Source organism: Pyxicephalus adspersus, chromosome 4 (assembly GCF_032062135.1).
Source record: "Pyxicephalus adspersus chromosome 4, UCB_Pads_2.0, whole genome shotgun sequence".
NCBI classification, from domain to species: Eukaryota; Metazoa; Chordata; class Amphibia; order Anura; family Pyxicephalidae; genus Pyxicephalus; species Pyxicephalus adspersus.
In genome coordinates, this window is record NC_092861.1 from 118,964,019 (window position 1) to 118,982,621 (window position 18,603).

At 36.5% G+C, this 18,603-nt stretch overlaps 1 protein-coding gene across 1 annotated transcript; it reads right to left on the reverse strand.

The window, feature by feature from the left end:
• Positions 1–95: 95 nt before the first annotated feature.
• TMEM87B (transmembrane protein 87B) lies at positions 96–17,602 on the reverse strand. The gene is made up of 19 exons (XM_072410262.1): positions 17,590–17,602; positions 16,251–16,342; positions 14,934–15,044; positions 14,667–14,690; positions 13,978–14,016; positions 13,645–13,735; positions 13,322–13,383; positions 11,775–11,958; positions 11,581–11,680; positions 10,331–10,424; positions 8,828–8,903; positions 8,031–8,135; positions 7,888–7,946; positions 6,792–6,895; positions 6,346–6,416; positions 6,193–6,263; positions 4,496–4,548; positions 2,916–2,946; positions 96–2,831 (listed from the first exon to the last, which is right to left on the reverse strand). Exons 1-19 carry the CDS (start codon positions 17,600–17,602, stop codon positions 2,790–2,792), a joined length of 1,422 nt encoding a protein of 473 aa, XP_072266363.1. The 3' UTR covers positions 96–2,789.
• Positions 17,603–18,603: the final 1,001 nt, after the last annotated feature.

Consider the following 18,603-nt stretch of genomic DNA (forward strand, 5'->3'; position numbering starts at 1 on the left):
AAGACATCTGTACAAGTTTGTTTTTCTTTTACTTCTTTTGCTTGGCCATTTTTAAGCTGAAAGTTAGCTTTACAAACACACACAAAACACATATCTAGAAACAGCTTTTTTTATTCAAAGTTGGAATAAGTTTAAGGCACAGTAACACAGACTTATTTCAAGTAAAGAAATTCCTTCAAAATTAACATGCCATACTTATGCTTATGCACATTAGAAAAAAAAATAAAGCAATTGTCTAGAAGATCATACCACTCCATTCAACACTTCTGTCAGCATTAACAGTATAAAAAAAAGATTTTACATTAGTTTTAAATAAACAAAATAAAACATAAAACATTTGTATTTCTTTTGAGAACATAGTGCAGTTAAAAATAGAGAATGGTCGGTTTCATATTTTGATGCAATAATATAACATAAAATACTTAATTTTTTTTAACAATAATTATTATTTTGCATACATTTTAACAAAGTTTAGTAAACTGAGTGACATGGAATTCAACAGTTTTTGTATTGAAGTGTTGTTCCTCAGGAAATAAATAATACAATGAACAATTCTATAAACTAATTTGTAGCCAGATGTTTTGGATGTCCCAATTACCTAATGTTAAATGTGAACTCAAAACTATGAAAGTTATTAGCAATTATCACAGAAATAAGAATCACTGACAAAGCTGTGAAAATTTCCACTGAGATATAAAATAATGAACATCTTTTTTTGTGGAACTGCTAAATTAAAGGACTAAGCTAGGGAGATTTATACTTCCAGTTATGTCACAAAACCAGTAGGAAGCATAATCTCTTTCACACCTTTAGCAGGGCGGTGAAAGGTTGGAGCCTGTGTCAGGTTTTTATTGTCCTGTACCCACCTGTTTTGTTCCCACCACCATCATTAAATAAAATATAAAATTTGGATGGATATAAAAAATTACATACATACATATACACACGCAAAGATTTACACAGGGAAGCTAGGAATTGACCAGCTTAAAAAGTGGAGCAAAGATCGGTAATAAGATGAACAATAGCGGTTTCTAGAGTTACAATGTAGCCAGCTACTGAAAGAAAACCATATAACTGGATCACCCATGCCAACTGCCATACAACATAATCAAGACATTCATATATGTGTGCTATAGCACAGTATGTTATAAGTAGCAGCCTGCATGACTTTTACAGGTTGTGTTATTGAGGCCCAACGTTATATAATAATATACTTTAATGCAATATACTATGTGAATAACAATCTGTAATTTATATTTAAAAAATGTTAGTAGGGAAATGCAGCAAAGGCATATTAACACATTACAAGGCTAAAGCTGCGTACACACTTCCAATTTTTGTCGTTGGAAAGGATTTTTCACGATCCTTTCCAACGACAAGGGGCTGCACGATGCATGAACGGTGCTGTACATACAGCACCGTTCATGCTCTATGGAGAGGGCAGGGGGAGAGTGACGGAGCGGCACCCTGCTGCGCGCTCTCCCCTTCCCTTTCATTAGGATCGGCTGTCGTCCATCGTCCGTGGATCCGGCAGGTCGGTCGTCCGGACGATGGACGACACCAACTGTACACATGCCAGATTTTCGCCCGATAATTGGCCGATGCCGATTATCGGGCGATAAAAATCTGACGTGTGTACGTAGCTTTAGAGTAATGCAGCCTAGCCTCCCTCACTGTCACTTGGCAATGGCAGAGATAGGAAATAATAATAGTATTGTCTCTTTATCCAATGATGAGGTTTTTTATTTTGAGTCTGATAAATAGTTGCTTAGCCAACCATAGTCATTGATAAAGTGTAGGTCATTATCATTTGAGTGTGCTGGCTTCAACAATACCAGCTGTCTGTTAGCCATTTTAATGTAGCAGCACAAAGATAAGTGACCATTACATCTTCAAATCAATAAAGACATCCATTACAGGCATTTATTAAACTAACCTCTTTAGAAGATATTTATTCACATTTAAAAAAAAAAAAAAAAGCATGCATTGCATCACTAAATAAATATAATATTAGGACATCGTCCTGAATAATTATTGCTTTTGTAATAATCAACACAACCAATTTTAATGCCTGATACTGCATAAGCAATGTGTTAGGGAAGAGTGCCGGCTGTTCTATTTGTTACAAGTGCTTGAAACGATCTTCTGAAAAACTCACCAAAATGTATGCATATTGGAAAAAAAACTTGCACAATAAGTACTTTTTCACAAAAAATCTGGCAATTGCCAAAATGTGCTTGCTTTGTAATAAAAATCTGTACCATTCACAAAATTGTACTGGAACGGATGACACAACATTAGTTGTTTCAATGTGATTATGTGAGCTATATTGACTGTAACTAGAATTAGCTTCTGTTACAATGCAATACTTGTTCAGGGAAATATTCATACACTGTTCTCTAATGGTGAATGACAAGAACTAGTAAGATTTTGAAACAACGGTTGGTAAAAAAAAAGAAAAAATCATATTATGGTCAACTGGCCAAGCATAGTATGTTTCAAGGTTGTGAAATGTTAAATTAAGTCTTATAAACTAGAACTTAAACTTGATTCAACAACATTATTACCTAAATGGTAAATAATACATTCAAAGAATATTTGCATGGAACTTGAATGACATGTTTTCCGTCAGAGGTAAAAAGAAGGAAGATCCGTTTATAATTGGATAGTACAAACACGCCATATACTGAATTATTATCAGATCTTCAACACTGAAGTAGCCAGTACTAATCCTGGCCTCCTGCTGAAGTGGTTCACAGTTCATTAACACGGAGCAGTCTCTGTTGACATCACTCCATCTTCGACATTTCATATTTAGTCATCATGATCTCCTGCATTAAAGATAAAACCATTAGCAAATACTCTTCTATATCCCTATCTATAACACGTAATAATTATGTGCATGCCTCCCTTACCTCATCAGAGTCCAATAACACTGGAAGCGCCCTAAAAGTTAAGAAAACACAGTTATACATGACAACCAGCTTAGCAAGGATTTCTGTATTTATTTTTGACAACACCCTTATCACCCATTTGGAGATTTTGGACTATTAAAGCAGTGGTCACCAACCTTTTCAGAGCTACGAAGCACTAAACTTACAGGCGGGCTCCGGACCGCGCATGCGTGGGGAGCCGTGTGTCACTCAAAGTAGAAGAAACCTCCCCCATAGTGACGTCATGATGCCAGAACCCACCCGCCCTGAGCCTGCGATCTGTACAGGGGAATATGGTCTGCAGCTCTGGCCAGTGCCCCACCCCCCCCAGGTCCTTCTCCCGACCCGCTGGGGGATGCACCGGCAAGAGCCCCGGACCACAAATTTTTCTCGCAGACCACCAGTGGTTGGCAGGCCATCAGTTGGCGACCGCTGTATTAAAGGATAACTGTTTCAGCAACCTGGTTATGTACTGATCTCTTCATAATTCAAAGTCCCATGGTCTGTTCACAAAATGTACAATAGAATCCCTGGTAAATACTATAAAACGGATTTTAGTGGTAAATGCCCTTTTTAGAAAAAAAAAAAAGAGATAGGGATTCTGATCAAGACTGACTCCAGAGGGTCACATTAAAAACCTAAGAAGAGCATGGACAGGTAGGTGTAGGGTAAGGGGCTGAGGTTTTAAAGGCAACCTTACCAAAATGTCCAGCGAGATTTTATATGATTGCTACACAAGATATCCCAAGATTTGGTTTTATAAGAGACACCTTCTCATTGGTCAGAAGTTTATTTTATGCTTGATCAAAGAGAAGGTGAAGATGCATAACTTAAAATATGACTGCAGAATGATTAGTGATGCCAGGTTTGAGTTCTTTAGCATCTCAAAGATATCGAATGTGAGCCTCTTTGAGGGACAGCTAGTGACATGACTGTGGACTTTGTAAAGCGCTGAGTAATATGTTGATGCTATATAAATACTGGATAATAATAAATCCTAGGAACAGTACAGTAGCAAGACTGTTGAAGGTTGAGCTGTGTGAAACAACCCATGTTCAGTTAACCAAGAACATAAACATAGAGCTACTGAGCAAAAAACTGGATTTACAGGAGTTTGTCTACTTGTCCAAGAAGTAGATTCAGAATCTGAATAATGCTTGAACAAGGAATGTATGACTTCTGGGAAGAAAGTTAGAAGGTGCTTCAGTTGTTAACATTTAGTCAATTTAATCCAGTTGTCAAGGACAATCAATGGGTTATGCTTTCCTGAATTCTAAGCTCATGGCCAGCTGTATTAGTAACAGTTTGGGGGAAGTACTTATTTTACATATGATGTTGAGGAGATCGAGAAAAAAAAAAAAATTATCAAATGTTCAAAAATGTAAAATAATACAAAAATAAAGCTGCTGAGGTTGAAAATGTAGCCATATTGTGGTGGCAAGAATTTGCATTAGACAAGCACCTTAATCACACTGTGCAGGTCTTCCCTGTTAGTGTAGTAATATGATATTGATTAATAAATGCATGTTTAAATATACAGAAAGGAGGAAAAATATACTTACACATCAGCAAATGAAGATGGGATATTTTCTTCCACCCACTTTAGGTCTTCATCCTGATAACATAGACAAACTTGTTAATACAACAATCAGGTAATAAATTACATACAAAAGCTTACAGACCGTATTAGTATAAGGTAATGACTGCTACAGATCAGTATATGATGCTATGTGGCCACCAAAGTTTTCACTGTACTCCATTTAAAACCAAATTTTATTATACTTGGTATTCTACATGGGCTACTAGCTTCATACCAACCAAATAAAACTGTTTACAGATTGGTGCACTGATTAAGACACGCTGTATAAGTATACTAAGTTCTGCCATGCAAAAAAATTGCCTTTCTTAGGAAGGATTTTTGTTTATTTGTCAGAGAGCATTGCCTGAAATTTTCCTTGTACATACTATACTGGAATTTGGCCTCATGTGCTGACCACAAATACCAGAGCAATACTGTCCTTGGGACTGATTTTTAAAAGATATCTTAAACCCAAAAACCAAACAGTAAGCACTTCAGTTCTTAGATGGTACTTGCATATGAATATTTAGCCTTGGGCTTGGTTATCACAGAGTTTCCCTTAGGTTGTCAAAGCCCAGATTCCAGCTGGAGGGTAGAAACTTGACTTATTTTATACCTTAGCCACATCTAGATCTAGTCGTAGAACCTAGAAAGGTATGCAGGTAAAATAAAGTATTTTTTATAGGTAATGCTGACTGGTGTCTGTGACATTATGTGAATAGTTATATCCAGGTAACGTGTTCAGGTAAGTCAGTAATTGGCTTGCACGACTGCTATGACCATAAGGACCCTAAAGGCTCTATATTTCGAAAAAACCTCATGCCCTTCTGTGCCATTCTGCCCAATCACAGCTCTAGATGATATTACAACCAAAGCCAAGATGGCATGGTATCATTTCTGAGTTCCAAAAGTTAAGAAGTGATTAAATGTCTGTTTTGCAGTTGTCTCCTCCTGCTCATACACTGAAAATGAAACCCTGCTAGCATTAAGTTTGCAAACTTCATTCTTCCAGTGGTTTTAGGTACCCACTGGAACGTATAACCTGCACAGTTTATTATCATTACACTCACATTCGCCAGTTGGGAGTTTGGGAAAATAGGGACCATCTCCTGCAAAACACCTCTAGATCCATCAGAAAAATAACTGTTTACCTTGCTAAAATTTCAATGCCCTGTAGTTTCCCATGATCTGAACTGATATTAATCTGATCAGTTTTCTCTGCTACTTTAAATTAACACCAAACACCTACCTATGCAATAGAGATGAGAGGTAAAATTGAGGTCAACAGTCCAAATTAGGATATCATGCCTAGTGGTAACTATGGCTCCCTCAATATGAACAATAAGTAATTGTAGCCATAATGTACAGAAGTACCAGGTGGAGGAAAAAAAAAAAGAAGAAGCCTAATGCAACCCTCACATCTAAGGGCACTTTAATTAAGCAGGGCAACATGCAGCAGTAACTCCTTTGCTGCAGGAGAATATTTGCACTTACAATACACATTTTGGACCTAAATATTACCTAAAAACCCCAAATATACATTTTTAAGATTTCCAATTTTTTTAAAAATGGTCATTTTTTTAGTAAAAATATAAAAGATGAGATTGTGAGTAAACAGAAACTGAAGGGAAATATTTCCAACAAATATATTAGGGGACAAAAAAAGAACATTTCACTTACCGTATTAGCAGATGCAGGCTTAGCTGTCCCATTAGGTTCTGTCTTTGTTCCCCTTAACTTCATACCTTTCGCTATAAATGGATACATTTTAAAATCATTTACCAATTTCAGCCAAGGGGCAATTAGAGTCCAGACTGTCAGAGCAGATATTACCTAAATGTTCTGTAACAAGGAATTCTTCTACTTCATCGTCTGAATCGTCTATAAGAGGGGTAAACGCATACCTGGAAATACATAAAACCACTTTACAAACAAACAACAAATTTACTTAACAAAAAATAAATACACCAATAAGACTCCAATACTGATGCCACTAAAACAAATATGAATCCTTATGGTCAATCAATGCAAAGTAAATAAATAAATTAATAACATAGGGATCCATAAAAAGGGCCGAGCAGAACAGGGAGTACCAAGAATAAGCTGTGACATTATCACTAACAGCTGACATGTAACTAACTACTACTGTGAAAATAGGAGTTTCATATTGCCAAAAATAGCAAAGCAAAAATAATAGGAGTAGCACAGATTTAACTTAGGTCTGGAAAAAGCTAAACCATATTATTACCGTAGGATATTATAAATGTAAATGTATGTACCTTTGGTTGTTTGCAGATGGCCTCCATAAAAACATTATAACAAGTAAGACCACAGAAAACAGGAATCTCCAGAAAGCATCATCCACCCAGAGCTCCATCCAGTCCTATAGGAAAAATAAAAGTAAAAAAAAAAAGGGTTTAAAGGCGCAGAAGCAAACTTTCAATTTGCATTTAATGCAGATTCTTGTGCGTATAGGAAAGTGTGATATATATAATTTATATTAAACCATAAGACTAACTCCATACCAACTTAACTCACCTTAGAAACAGACAGACAACTCAGGGTTGACTTAAGCAATATGTTAACCGCAAACTTTAATCTGTGTGTAGCTCTGATTTCACCTTTACTTACATGCCATTTTAGGGAAATACCTTACTATCTATGGCTACGTTAAAAGTAAGGACAGTTGCTTTTTCTTAGAAATTACGTGCAGCCTGAAAAAGTCTCCCACGTCTTCATGTGATGCAGTTAGATAATGAGAAGCGGCAGGTTACTATACATAGCCTTATAATACATAACAGCACCCTGCCTCAGTTCTCCTTTCCAGAGCTCCATACCTTAATTGAACCAGTGGGATGGCTTTTAGGAGAAACTAGGCAAATATCAATATGCCTTCATGGGTGAATGTCAGTCTGCAGTAGGGGGGACATATTTGGGCAGACTACATTTTCATGCAGGCCACACCAGGTAAAGCCCACCAGGTAAAGCTCAGCGATGCTGAGCCTCTATAACTGAAAGAGTTGAAATCCAATAAATGAACAGGAAGTGCCAGGGACAGTCAGGCTGTGGAAGAAGGGCTAGATGATGCAGGACATTTAAAAGCAAAAGAGGGTCTGTCTAGCTTCTGCAGCTTTATTTGCGCACTGTGAGAAGTTTAGATTATCCGGAGAAATCAGAGTAAGCAATTTTGAAACAGCAGAGGAACCTGTACAACTGTGCAAGACTGAAGGTAAGGTTGAAGTTTAGCTTTAATAAAAAAAAAAAAACAAAAAAAACAAACAACAATATTAACGCAATCTGATTTGTCACAATAGTTACGAGGAAAACTTAAAAACAAAAAAAAAACAAATCAAAAAAGCTAATTTATTTACTTACAGATGGACATTGTGCTAGTGTGAACTTTTTAGTTGTCCATGCCATAAATATTACAGAAGCTATGAATAAAAAAAGAGAACATACACACATTAGAACATTTTCTTGATAAATACTTGAATGAGAAAAACGAAGTCTAAACTTACCTAATATGGCAAAAATTAATGTATTTGTAAAGTGTCTGTATAGGGAATATTTCACCGTGTTCTTTCTTAACTTTAGTGTCTTCATTGTTTGAGCCAAGCTTACAAATATGTATGGAGCAGCTAAGGAGAACACTAAAGGCATTCATGTGATTTTACTAAAAGCAAGAAGCATGTACAGGAAATACATGTATCAGCAAACAGCAATCCTGCCACAATAGTACCAGAGTTCTACAGTTAAGAATCTGAAAATAAAGTTACCACCACAAAATACAGGACCAAACTATATATAAATATATAAATTATAGTTATTAAACAAAAACCTGTACCTGGAAAAAAATTAGGATGGCTGATCTCTCAGTATGGCTGCCAGAGGTTGGGGCGGTTAGACATCTAGATCTAGGAAAAATCACTTTCTAATGTAGAAGTTCTGCACTTCTGTTTTCTGCTCTGGATCAAAACTAGAATATCACCCACTACATGCCTAAATTGACCGCCCCACCTTCCTGCCCACTTAGGAGCAGGAGATTTAAAGAGTGTCCCCCACTAAAGATTTACAAGTATATTTACTTGCAAGTTAAGAAAAAAGTAAACTTTTTTCTGGGAGAAAATAAAGAACGGCATTGCCAACTGCAATCCATGTCAATACTCTTGGAACAATTAAACTGCCCAAGTTACATTATTACAACAATACATTAAGAATTGTAAAGCTTCTTTTCAATAAAAAATACTCCTATAATAAACTGCATTTACATCCTTTTTAGAAAAAAAACATAAAAACATTTGGACCCATTAAAAGGATATCCACCAGCATAATGCTGAGTCCAGGAGAGCTAGTAGGATATTAGCAAGTAAAACCAATTCAGATTCCTTTGTCTGCAAAAGAAATAAAATAAATTCAAGCCTATTAGTACATGATCTCTATATCTTACCATGAATTATGATTTTTTTCAGCTCACTAATTGGATATAGCTATCAAATTATTAGATACCCATAGGTAATAAATTACAGTTTCACAATTAGTGAAAATCTAACATTTCGAGGGGCACACTGAAATTACTGGTTCCAATGGACCACAACATGCTGAGATTAAAATTGACTCGTCTGAATCTGGAAGAAAAGTCAGATAACTATTGACTAAGTCAGGCATGGGCAAACTACGGCTTGGGGGATGTTTCTCCGGCTCTTTGGATGTTCCGCAGCTCTGGAACACGTCCCCGGATCCGAGCCTGCGATGGGAGAGTGGGTGGGTTGTGTGCAGGGACACAGCCCACCCACTCTTCCATTGCAGGCTCTGCCATCACAACGTCACGTTCAGGGGCGTCATGATGGAATATCCCCGCCCACTCTACCATCGACCCGGCCCCTGACTAAAAAAGTTTGCCCACCCCTGGACTAAGTTGTCATTGCTTTCTTATTTTTTAATTCTATTTTTTATAATACTTTCCTGAAGCTGCTAGTTTGTAGCCTAGCTCTATTGATCAAATGAATGTGGTAGAATAAAAGAGAGCATTGTTTAGTGCTTGTTTTCAGGCAACCACTGTAGTATTGTCAGTCAAAAGAAGGTGGTGGAAAAATTGCCACATTTATAGCCAAGTCTTATAATTGCCAAATGCAACCAATGGTGTTCAGGAAATATGTCACAGTTGCCCTTCATTCTATTTAGAAAAGATAGGATGCTGTAACTATGGCATGGAACCTGGCACCACCATAGAATAAAAAAATTATATGTTTCTCTGGCACATCTTCTGCTTCATTTGCTTCTATGTGTCAACATTGTTTGTCCTGGAACAAACTGAATGTTGCAATAAATTAGTTTTGTTACTGGAAAAAAGTAAAGTAAAAGTAAAGCTCCTCCTGTCCTCCTCCTCCTCCTATAAAACTCCTGTTTTATAGTGCCATACTAAAGCTTTTTTGGTTCTTCTCAAGGAAACCTACTAGACAGGCTTCAGCATGAAAAATGTGTTTATTTCGATAACAGCTATTTGTCTGTGCTATTTAAAATGAACTGTGAACTAGGAGAGTTAGTTGTTAGTTATTCATTATTAGTAATTCCTGACACTTTTTTGGGGACTCTAAAGTGTCAATTGCAACTGCCTTCCCAGGTGGTGCTCCTATTAGGATACCATATACCATTGTCTATACTTTTTGTACTTAATCTCCCACTTTAAAAGCTTAATTCAAAACAAACTCATTTGACAAAACTAAAAATATACACTATTGTACAGCACATTAAAGACATTATTAGCTTAATAACACATCAAATTATCAATATCAGTATATAAAGAGTTTTTTCTTCTTACCCCAATGACTCGCATCACTCCTTCTACTGAGGCAAATATCATATAGAGGACACCCATTCCAACAACACGATGCATTACTGCTCCTAGGCGAGGCCTGACCAACAAAAAAAGGTTTTAACTATACAAAGCAAACAAACAGCATCATAATGTGCAACAAAATAACTGTGGCCCTTGCAATGCCTTTTTGCAATTTTTTACCAAGGAAGTAGAGAAAGGAAGTTAGAATTCATTATGGTGTTGCTTCTAACTAGGGTCATTTTAGCTTGGTAAAAGTCCTTTATGTCAGCAGTCGCCAACCGGTGGTCCAAAAGAAAATTGTGGTGGTCCACGGCTCTGGCCCGTGCGCCTCCCGAGCGGGGTCAGGAGAAGGACCCCATCAGTCAGAGCGGCAGACCATGTCTCCTGTACAGATGGGTAGGCTCAGGGAAGTGAGCAGGTTGTGTCTCCAGAGTGGGTGGGTTCTAGCATTATGACGTCACTAAAGGGGAAGTTTCGTCCGGAGCAAGTAAATTTAGTGGTCCGCCGGTCCAAAAAGGTTGGCAACCACTGCTTTAGGCAAGGGTAATAGCTACACTAACTACACCATGGCTTTGAGTTACAATACAAATGGACAAAATAACCTGGAGATAAATGTCACTATAACCACACAATTTCAGCTTTGCTAAAAAAAAAAATGCTTGCAGGTTTTCTGATCTTACTTCTATATACGTGAAGAGTATGAAGGCCACTGTAGCTCCTACTGACAATCCCAATATTACTACTGAATCCAGCAGTGACTATGGGTCAGCAGGAGGAAACACAGCAGCTACATAGGTAGGTGAAGCCTGCAATTTGACAAAAAGAAACAGGAACGCCATCAAAAGCTCTGCTACACAGGAATGTTTCTGAAACCAGTGATATAAAGGGATTAAAGACCCATATATAAACATCTTTGTACACCACATTTGAAAATCTGATTGGCATTTTTATTGTGCCACATTTTTAAAAGAGTAATCAGATTTTGCACAGTGGCAATCAGTGCTTTGATTGTTGTTTACACAAAAGTCCCGAAGAGAAAATATATTGAAATATTTGGAAGTGTACACTACTTAGAAAATTTTATCATAATGATGTCCAAGTAGGGACACTGAAGGGGGGGCTAAAACATTAGCCCATAGGCCTATTAGCCTTTATTTGCCCTTGAGGTGGAACCAAAGTTTCATATTCTTTGTTGAGATTTAATATGATGAAACAACAATAAATTAACTTACTTTACTATACCATATCCCAAGCTAACAATAGTGACCAATAATCGAGCCAGGGTTCGTTTAATGGAAGAAACCAACTCTGCAAATATCAACAGACCAGGTGCTGCATGGAGAAGAGATGGAAATTTAAAGACATTTGTAAAATTATGTATCACTTATTAAAGTATGTACAATACTTGAATCACAAATGGACTTACACGACACTCCTGTGCTGTTGATATTTTGATATTCAGCATAAAATACTGCTTTTTCCAGCATTCCCAAGAAAATGACAGCAGCAATCCAAAACTGTATCCTAAACAAATCCTTCCAATAGCAGGCACACCAAGCCAACCACATGAGTCCAAAAACAATATACATTATGCACATCACCATGTATAACTGTAAAAAAACACAAAAAAACAAATATATAAATATGTATCAAACCTTTTCTAATATAAAAAAAAAACTTTATTTCTGTAAATATATCCTGGAAAAATTAAAAAGCTTTATATGGAGGATTTATTGTGCTGTTTTAGAAAATGTATGTTAAAATGCAACCTTTAAAGCTGGGTCATTCATTTGGAATTATTGCACTATGATCTATTGGAATTGTGTGTTGAGGTGCTGTTTAGAAGAATACTACTGCAATTCACCAACATGTGCTTTACCAAACCACAATAATGTGAATGGTCCCTTTGGGTGTTTCAATGATTCCCAACTGTCATCTACAAAGTGTAAAAAACAACTTTGGCTCTAGCCAGGTGTTGAACAGCCTTTACAGCCTAACATTTGCCTACAGCCTAATATTTGAACCCTCTAAATTATGTCATGCCACAAGAAAAAAAGCATTTCAGTGGAGTTTTACTCGCTTTATGCCTCTTAACTAAAAAAAAGTACATCTTCTGAGAAATAGAATACCTGAACTTTTTAATTACAAAGCCCGGCATAACTTTCAAACAATTGTGTGTATGCTGAAAGTGGAGAAAAAGTTTTTGTAAAGCAAGATTTCTTGATGATTAATGGTTGTAACTGAACCACCAAGGTACTTTAACCTATGCTTTTTAACATAATACCTGGGCCAACCTGCAAAAAAAAAATGCATGTATTACAATTATCTAACTGCAACAATCACAATCATTATGGGCCATTGGTGGACCAGTATATCCTTCTTCATAAAGTAAGGAAAACCTCAACTTAGTTAGAGGAGGGGAAAAGAATAAAGTTGGGATTAGTGTCATCAGTCAGGATAATGTACAGTTTTGTAAAGGTGTTCAAAAGCAAGGTTCACTCGAACCTCACAATAATAATACGTGATAAAATTTTTTATAGAATACTCTTTTAGCTGCTGTCAATGGGAAAAAAATAATGGGCTATTGGATTGTAGTGAGTACAGCGATTACTCTATTTAAAATGATGAACCGTTTTGTAATTGGACTACAGATCCCACTAAAATTTAAATTGTTGTGTTGCAAACCTCTGCAACATGACATCTTTGTTCTGGACTGTCAATTAATGCCTCACTCTAATAAGCCTTGTAATAACTTATTAAACCCCCTATGTGAAACTGTGATGTAGTAGAACTTGTGATGTAGTAGTCCACATATCTGCCATTTTGTCGAAAAATCCTATCAATCACACAAAATGAATAAAAATATTCTGCTGCTTTAGAAGGTCAGTTTAAACAACTTTCTTCCACACTGTGTATAATATTTTGCCATAGATATTCTCTGCATTTCTATAATAGATCAGCAATTAAACTTACAATCATTAATGGCCACTCTGAAGCAGAAATATACCCATGAGGTCCTTCCATTGAGGTATGAACTGTTCAGAAAACAAAAATCACAAATTAACAATAATGATTTAAATATTTAGTAAAGCCAAACAGACAGATGTCAGGCAGTCAGGTAATTGGAAAGTTCATTTAGTGTGCATACAAGAAGACAACCAGCAAGTAAAACATACAAAAAACTGTAGCCACTGACTGCGAATACACACACACACACACACACAGGTAAATTATAGGGGAACCATATTTATATTTATTGAACCCCATTAAAGAATCACATTTTACAAGGGAAATACCTGTTAAACTCCATTCTGCAGAATTAGGCTCCGAATTTAGATAAACCACAAAAATAAAGGGCCCATCCTGCTGTGTTTGAGCCACATAAACCTGAGAAAACAATCAAAAATTAGAGAAGCTTATAAAAAAATGATTGATCAATGTGTCATATGTTTTTTTTTTGCAAGCATATTTTTCCTAGAGATATATATATATATATATATATATATATATATATATATATATAGTCAAGCTGATAAACAATACTTCCCCAACCCCTTTTATCTGTGTGCACCACCCGACACTTTTCTCTTTCTCTATTCTGGGTTGAGCACTGCAAAGGTTTTCCTTACCTTTGAGTTTGAATTTCTAGGATAAGCATTGCTCCTGTTCTGTAAAACAAGACAAAAAAGACACTTTCCTCAGCAAGTTTTTTTCATTTGCAAATCTTCCATACACACAAAATCATAAGCAAGAAACACATTTTACAAACACACAAAATTTACTTTTTAGGTTCAGTTATTTTATCGTCCTATTCAAACAAGTAGAAGAAGGACAAATTTAATTCCAGCAATCTTCCAAACTTAAATAATTCATGTAAGTACATCTAAGCATGAGATAAGCGCATGTTTACTTTAAGGTTTCACTGAAAACTTTTAGCCTTTAGCCTGCAGATAAACACAACAACCTTCTAACCTTCTGCCTAAAGTGTACATATGTAGTTCCACAAATGTAATAGTCCAATGTAGGTGATCCATTTAAAATAGCAATTCATTCATTAAACATAATTTTACATTATGTTCCTCAGCCATTAAAAAAGGGTTTGTTTTGTTAAAAATGTACCTAATAAACACACTAGGTGCAAAGTGTTTGAAAAGGCAATGAGAGATTCTAGAAACCACCAAAAAAAGTTGTGGACTGTCCAATTCACAAAAAATATTTAGGGATACAAATTAGTTCTCAATGTACTGGTATTACAGAAAAAACAAAACTATTTAATCTTTCTGGACAGAAGCACATAATTTTCAGAAAACAGACATACCTGATTTTTATTCTGCAACTTTTGCTGTATTGACAAAGCAAGAAAAAAAATTAATAAAAATGTAAAAAATAAACAAAAATAAATAGTCAAATAACTTTTATAAATGTAAATGTGTGGTTACAATTTAACATTAAATATCTACCAAACCATAATAGATTCCCTATTGGCACAAATTAGTAAATTGTTGCTCACAATCTTAAAAAAAAAGAACATGTTTGTCTTAGAATGTTTTTTGAAGCTGTGGCTGTATTATATAACTATACTTACATTTTTTAATGTAAATGGGAGAGATCCTTTATCACACTCAATCACCTCAGTATTTTCTTTATGGATTCCTTCCTCCATATCTCTGTGTATATCATCATGTTGGAGAACTTCCTGTAAAAGAAAAGAAAGATCTATTAAGTAATTTAAATATCTTAGGTAAAACATTAACAGAATTTTACAGGAAATTTCTACCAATATTACAAATCTAGCAGAGTATACTAATGACACATTCATGACCAATGACCACTGCAATGCCTCCATTCTGATATTCACAGGGTAAGGCTTACTCTACAGGGACGTTTTTCCCAGTGTTTAACCAGAGACTTTAAAAGCCCATGGTTGAAATTCCCATGGATTCCAATTGGCTAATCTACACAAGGACGCTTCCTTGAGGCACGTTTATGAGCGTTATCTATACCATTTAAAACGTGGGGTAACGCTTTTATAAGCACTTGAAACGTAAATGCGTTAAAAACGCAGGAAAATGCAGCATAGCTTTAAAACGCTGATAAAAGTGCATACAAATGCATATAAACATAATAGGAATGTTTACAAATGTTTTTTAAAAACATCCGTGTAGACCCAGCCTAAGGAGTCAGGTTTGGTGAAAAGCTAAAAAAAAAAAAATAAGCCACTAGGAAATTAACTAAAGTAATTAAAGTAAAGTAACAAGGTAAATGGTTCTATATATCTTGAAAAGTACTATAAAAATGTATGTGATGGAGATATGGACCCTGATTTATGAAAGCTATCCATGGCTGGAGAGAATACACTTTCATCAGTGAAGCTGGGTGATACAGTAAACCTGGAATGGATCTAGTCCAGGATTCAAAACAGCAAATAGCAAATGCTTTTAAAAAATGGTTGGGCGGTAGTACATTGTTAGTAGGGTAGGGTAGTTCAAAAGTGGAGTGGCAAGAGGCAGTTCCCAGTTGTTTATGCCATATGCATCAAGTAACCCCTATAAATGTACCAGCTTTTTACCACCCCACTATACTTTGTTCCAACTTTCAAATGTCTGCCCCCTTGGCACAGCCCATTTTCTTTTCTGTGTTATGCCCCAACTGTCCAGTGCCCATGTATTTTGACCTCAAATCATAATGTACCAAGTCCCAAAATCAATAATGTCCTAAGTTTAGTGTGTAATAGTGCAAACCATGTAGTGCAATAAGTTTGGATTAGTTTTTGGATTAGCAGTAAAATGTGTGGCATTTATCACTCCTGAGTGCCTACTGAAAAGTGCTGGGCACCTGGCTAAAAGAAGCTGGGGAAAACATTTGTGTATGTGTTAAAAAAATATATACTGAAAATACTTACGTCAATGGTAGAAAACTCATTGTAGCAAATGTGATGTCTCAGATACCACTTTGCTGTAATCTTAACAGGCTCCGGGCACCGCAGGTTCTCAACTGTGAAAGATAGAATACACATAGTCAGAGGCTCACAAAAGAATTGTTCTAAAGTTTCTACATAACAGATCTGAGAGCTGGGCAGAACCCAGTAACCATGGGGAACAAAGGCTTATAACTTGTTGTTTACATGGCAAAGTTAGGTAAAGTAAACTTTTACTGGAAAGGAAAACTGAAATACAAATTGTGGAGAATATATAAATATATTACACATACACTTCCACGCGTACATCTCCATCCATGTACACCCATTTTATTAGGTACACCTTGCTAGTACTGGGTTGCCCCTATTTTTACCTTCAGGACTGCCAGAATTCTTTGTTGAATAGATTCAACAAGGTGCTGGAAACATTCCTCAGGGGTTTTGGCCCATATAGACATGATAGCACCATTAAGTTCCTGCAGATTTATCAGCTGCACTTCCATGATGCGACTTGTTTCACCACATTGTAAAGCGCTCTATTCCAATGAGATCTAGTGACTGTAAAGGCTATTTGAGTACAGTGAACTCATTGTCATATTCAAGAAACCAGGTTAAGATGATCGGAGCTTAGTGATAGGTCACATCATCCTGCTGGAAGTAGCCATCAGAAGATAGTTACACTGCCGTCATAAAGGGATGGATATGGTCAACAACAATACTAAGGTAGGATGGAGCATTTAACTATGTTGAATTATTATTAAGGGACCCAAAGCATGGCAAGAACTCATATTAGTACACTACACCATCAGCCTGAACTGCAGATGCCAGGTAGGATGGATTCACGATTTCATGTTTTATGCTAAATTCTAAACCCTGCTATCTAAATGTTGAAGAAAAATTATGACTTGTCAGACCAGGCAATTTTTTCCCCCAATCATGTCCTTTTGCAGAGTTCCTTTGGAGACAGGAGTGGCATCTAATGTGGTTCCTTTAGCTGTACCCCAATTAATGATTAAAGGCCTGATGGGTTGTGCTTTTCTTCATACCATGGTTGTAATAAGTGGTTATTTGAGTTACTGTTGCCTTACTATCAGCCTAAATTCATCTTGTCATTTCCTCTGACCTCACCAAAGCATTTTCATCCAGGGAACTAAAGCTCACTGAGATGTTCCAGTTTTTGGACCATTCTCTGTAAACCCTAGATGGAACCCTATATGCAACCCTACATGGTTGTGTGTGAAAATCCCGGCAGATCAGCAGTTTCTGAAATACTCAGACCAGCCTGACTAGCACCAACAACCATGATACAGTCAAAGTCACTTACAGTATATCGCCATTCTTTCCTATTCTGAAGTTCGGTTTGAACTTCAGCAGTACAACAATGCATTGAGCTGCTGCACCAAGTAAAGTGGAAATATTCATACATATATACATACGAACACACACATCAAGTCGCCTATTGCTGTTTTGCTTTGTATACATATTGCTTTTATGACAGTTTGGGATGAGTTGGACCACAGAATGAAGGCAAAGCAGACAACAAGTGCTCAGCACCCCCTGGAACTCAGTTAGGAATGTTGTAAAACCATTCCAAATCACTAAGGGGCCAGATATGGAGCCAGACTCAGGGCTGATATCGGACGAGAATTTGGCATGTGTACAGCGTTCGTCGTCCAAACGACCGTCCTAGTGGATCCACGGACGATGGACAACGAATGATCGTTATTGAAGTGAAGGGGAGAGCGCGCAGCAGGGTGCTGCTCCGTCGTTCCCCCCCTCCCCTCTTCATAGAGCAGAACGGTGCTGTATGTACAACACTCGTTCATTTATTGTTTGTCGTTGGAAGAAATTTTAAAAGATCTTTTTGAATGACAATTCTTACACGTGTGTACATAGCCTAACTCAAGGTGGCTTTGAAGAATATATAATGTAAAACACACTTTTGTCATATGTGTTTCCTTCATAGTTTGGATGTCTTCAATTTTATTCTACAATGTAGAAAATAATAAAAATAAAGACTCCATTGAATGAGAAGGTCTGTCGACAAACACACTGAAACTTCTGATGTTCTGAACACCAATTGTTAACATGGAGTTACCAGGAAGAAGATCTGGTTCATAAATTTATGATTGATGATAGCAGTGCAGTAACAGCAGGCCAGAATAAAATGACCGGAAACACATTTACTGAATGCTGGCAACTGGCTAATACTCCATTGAATCCAACAATAACTTTATACAGACATTTTTTGGAACTGGCTAACAACTAAACACACAATGCAAATATAGGAGTGGTTTTACCAGTCAAATAAATTTTTATTTTTGTCAATTCAGTTCAG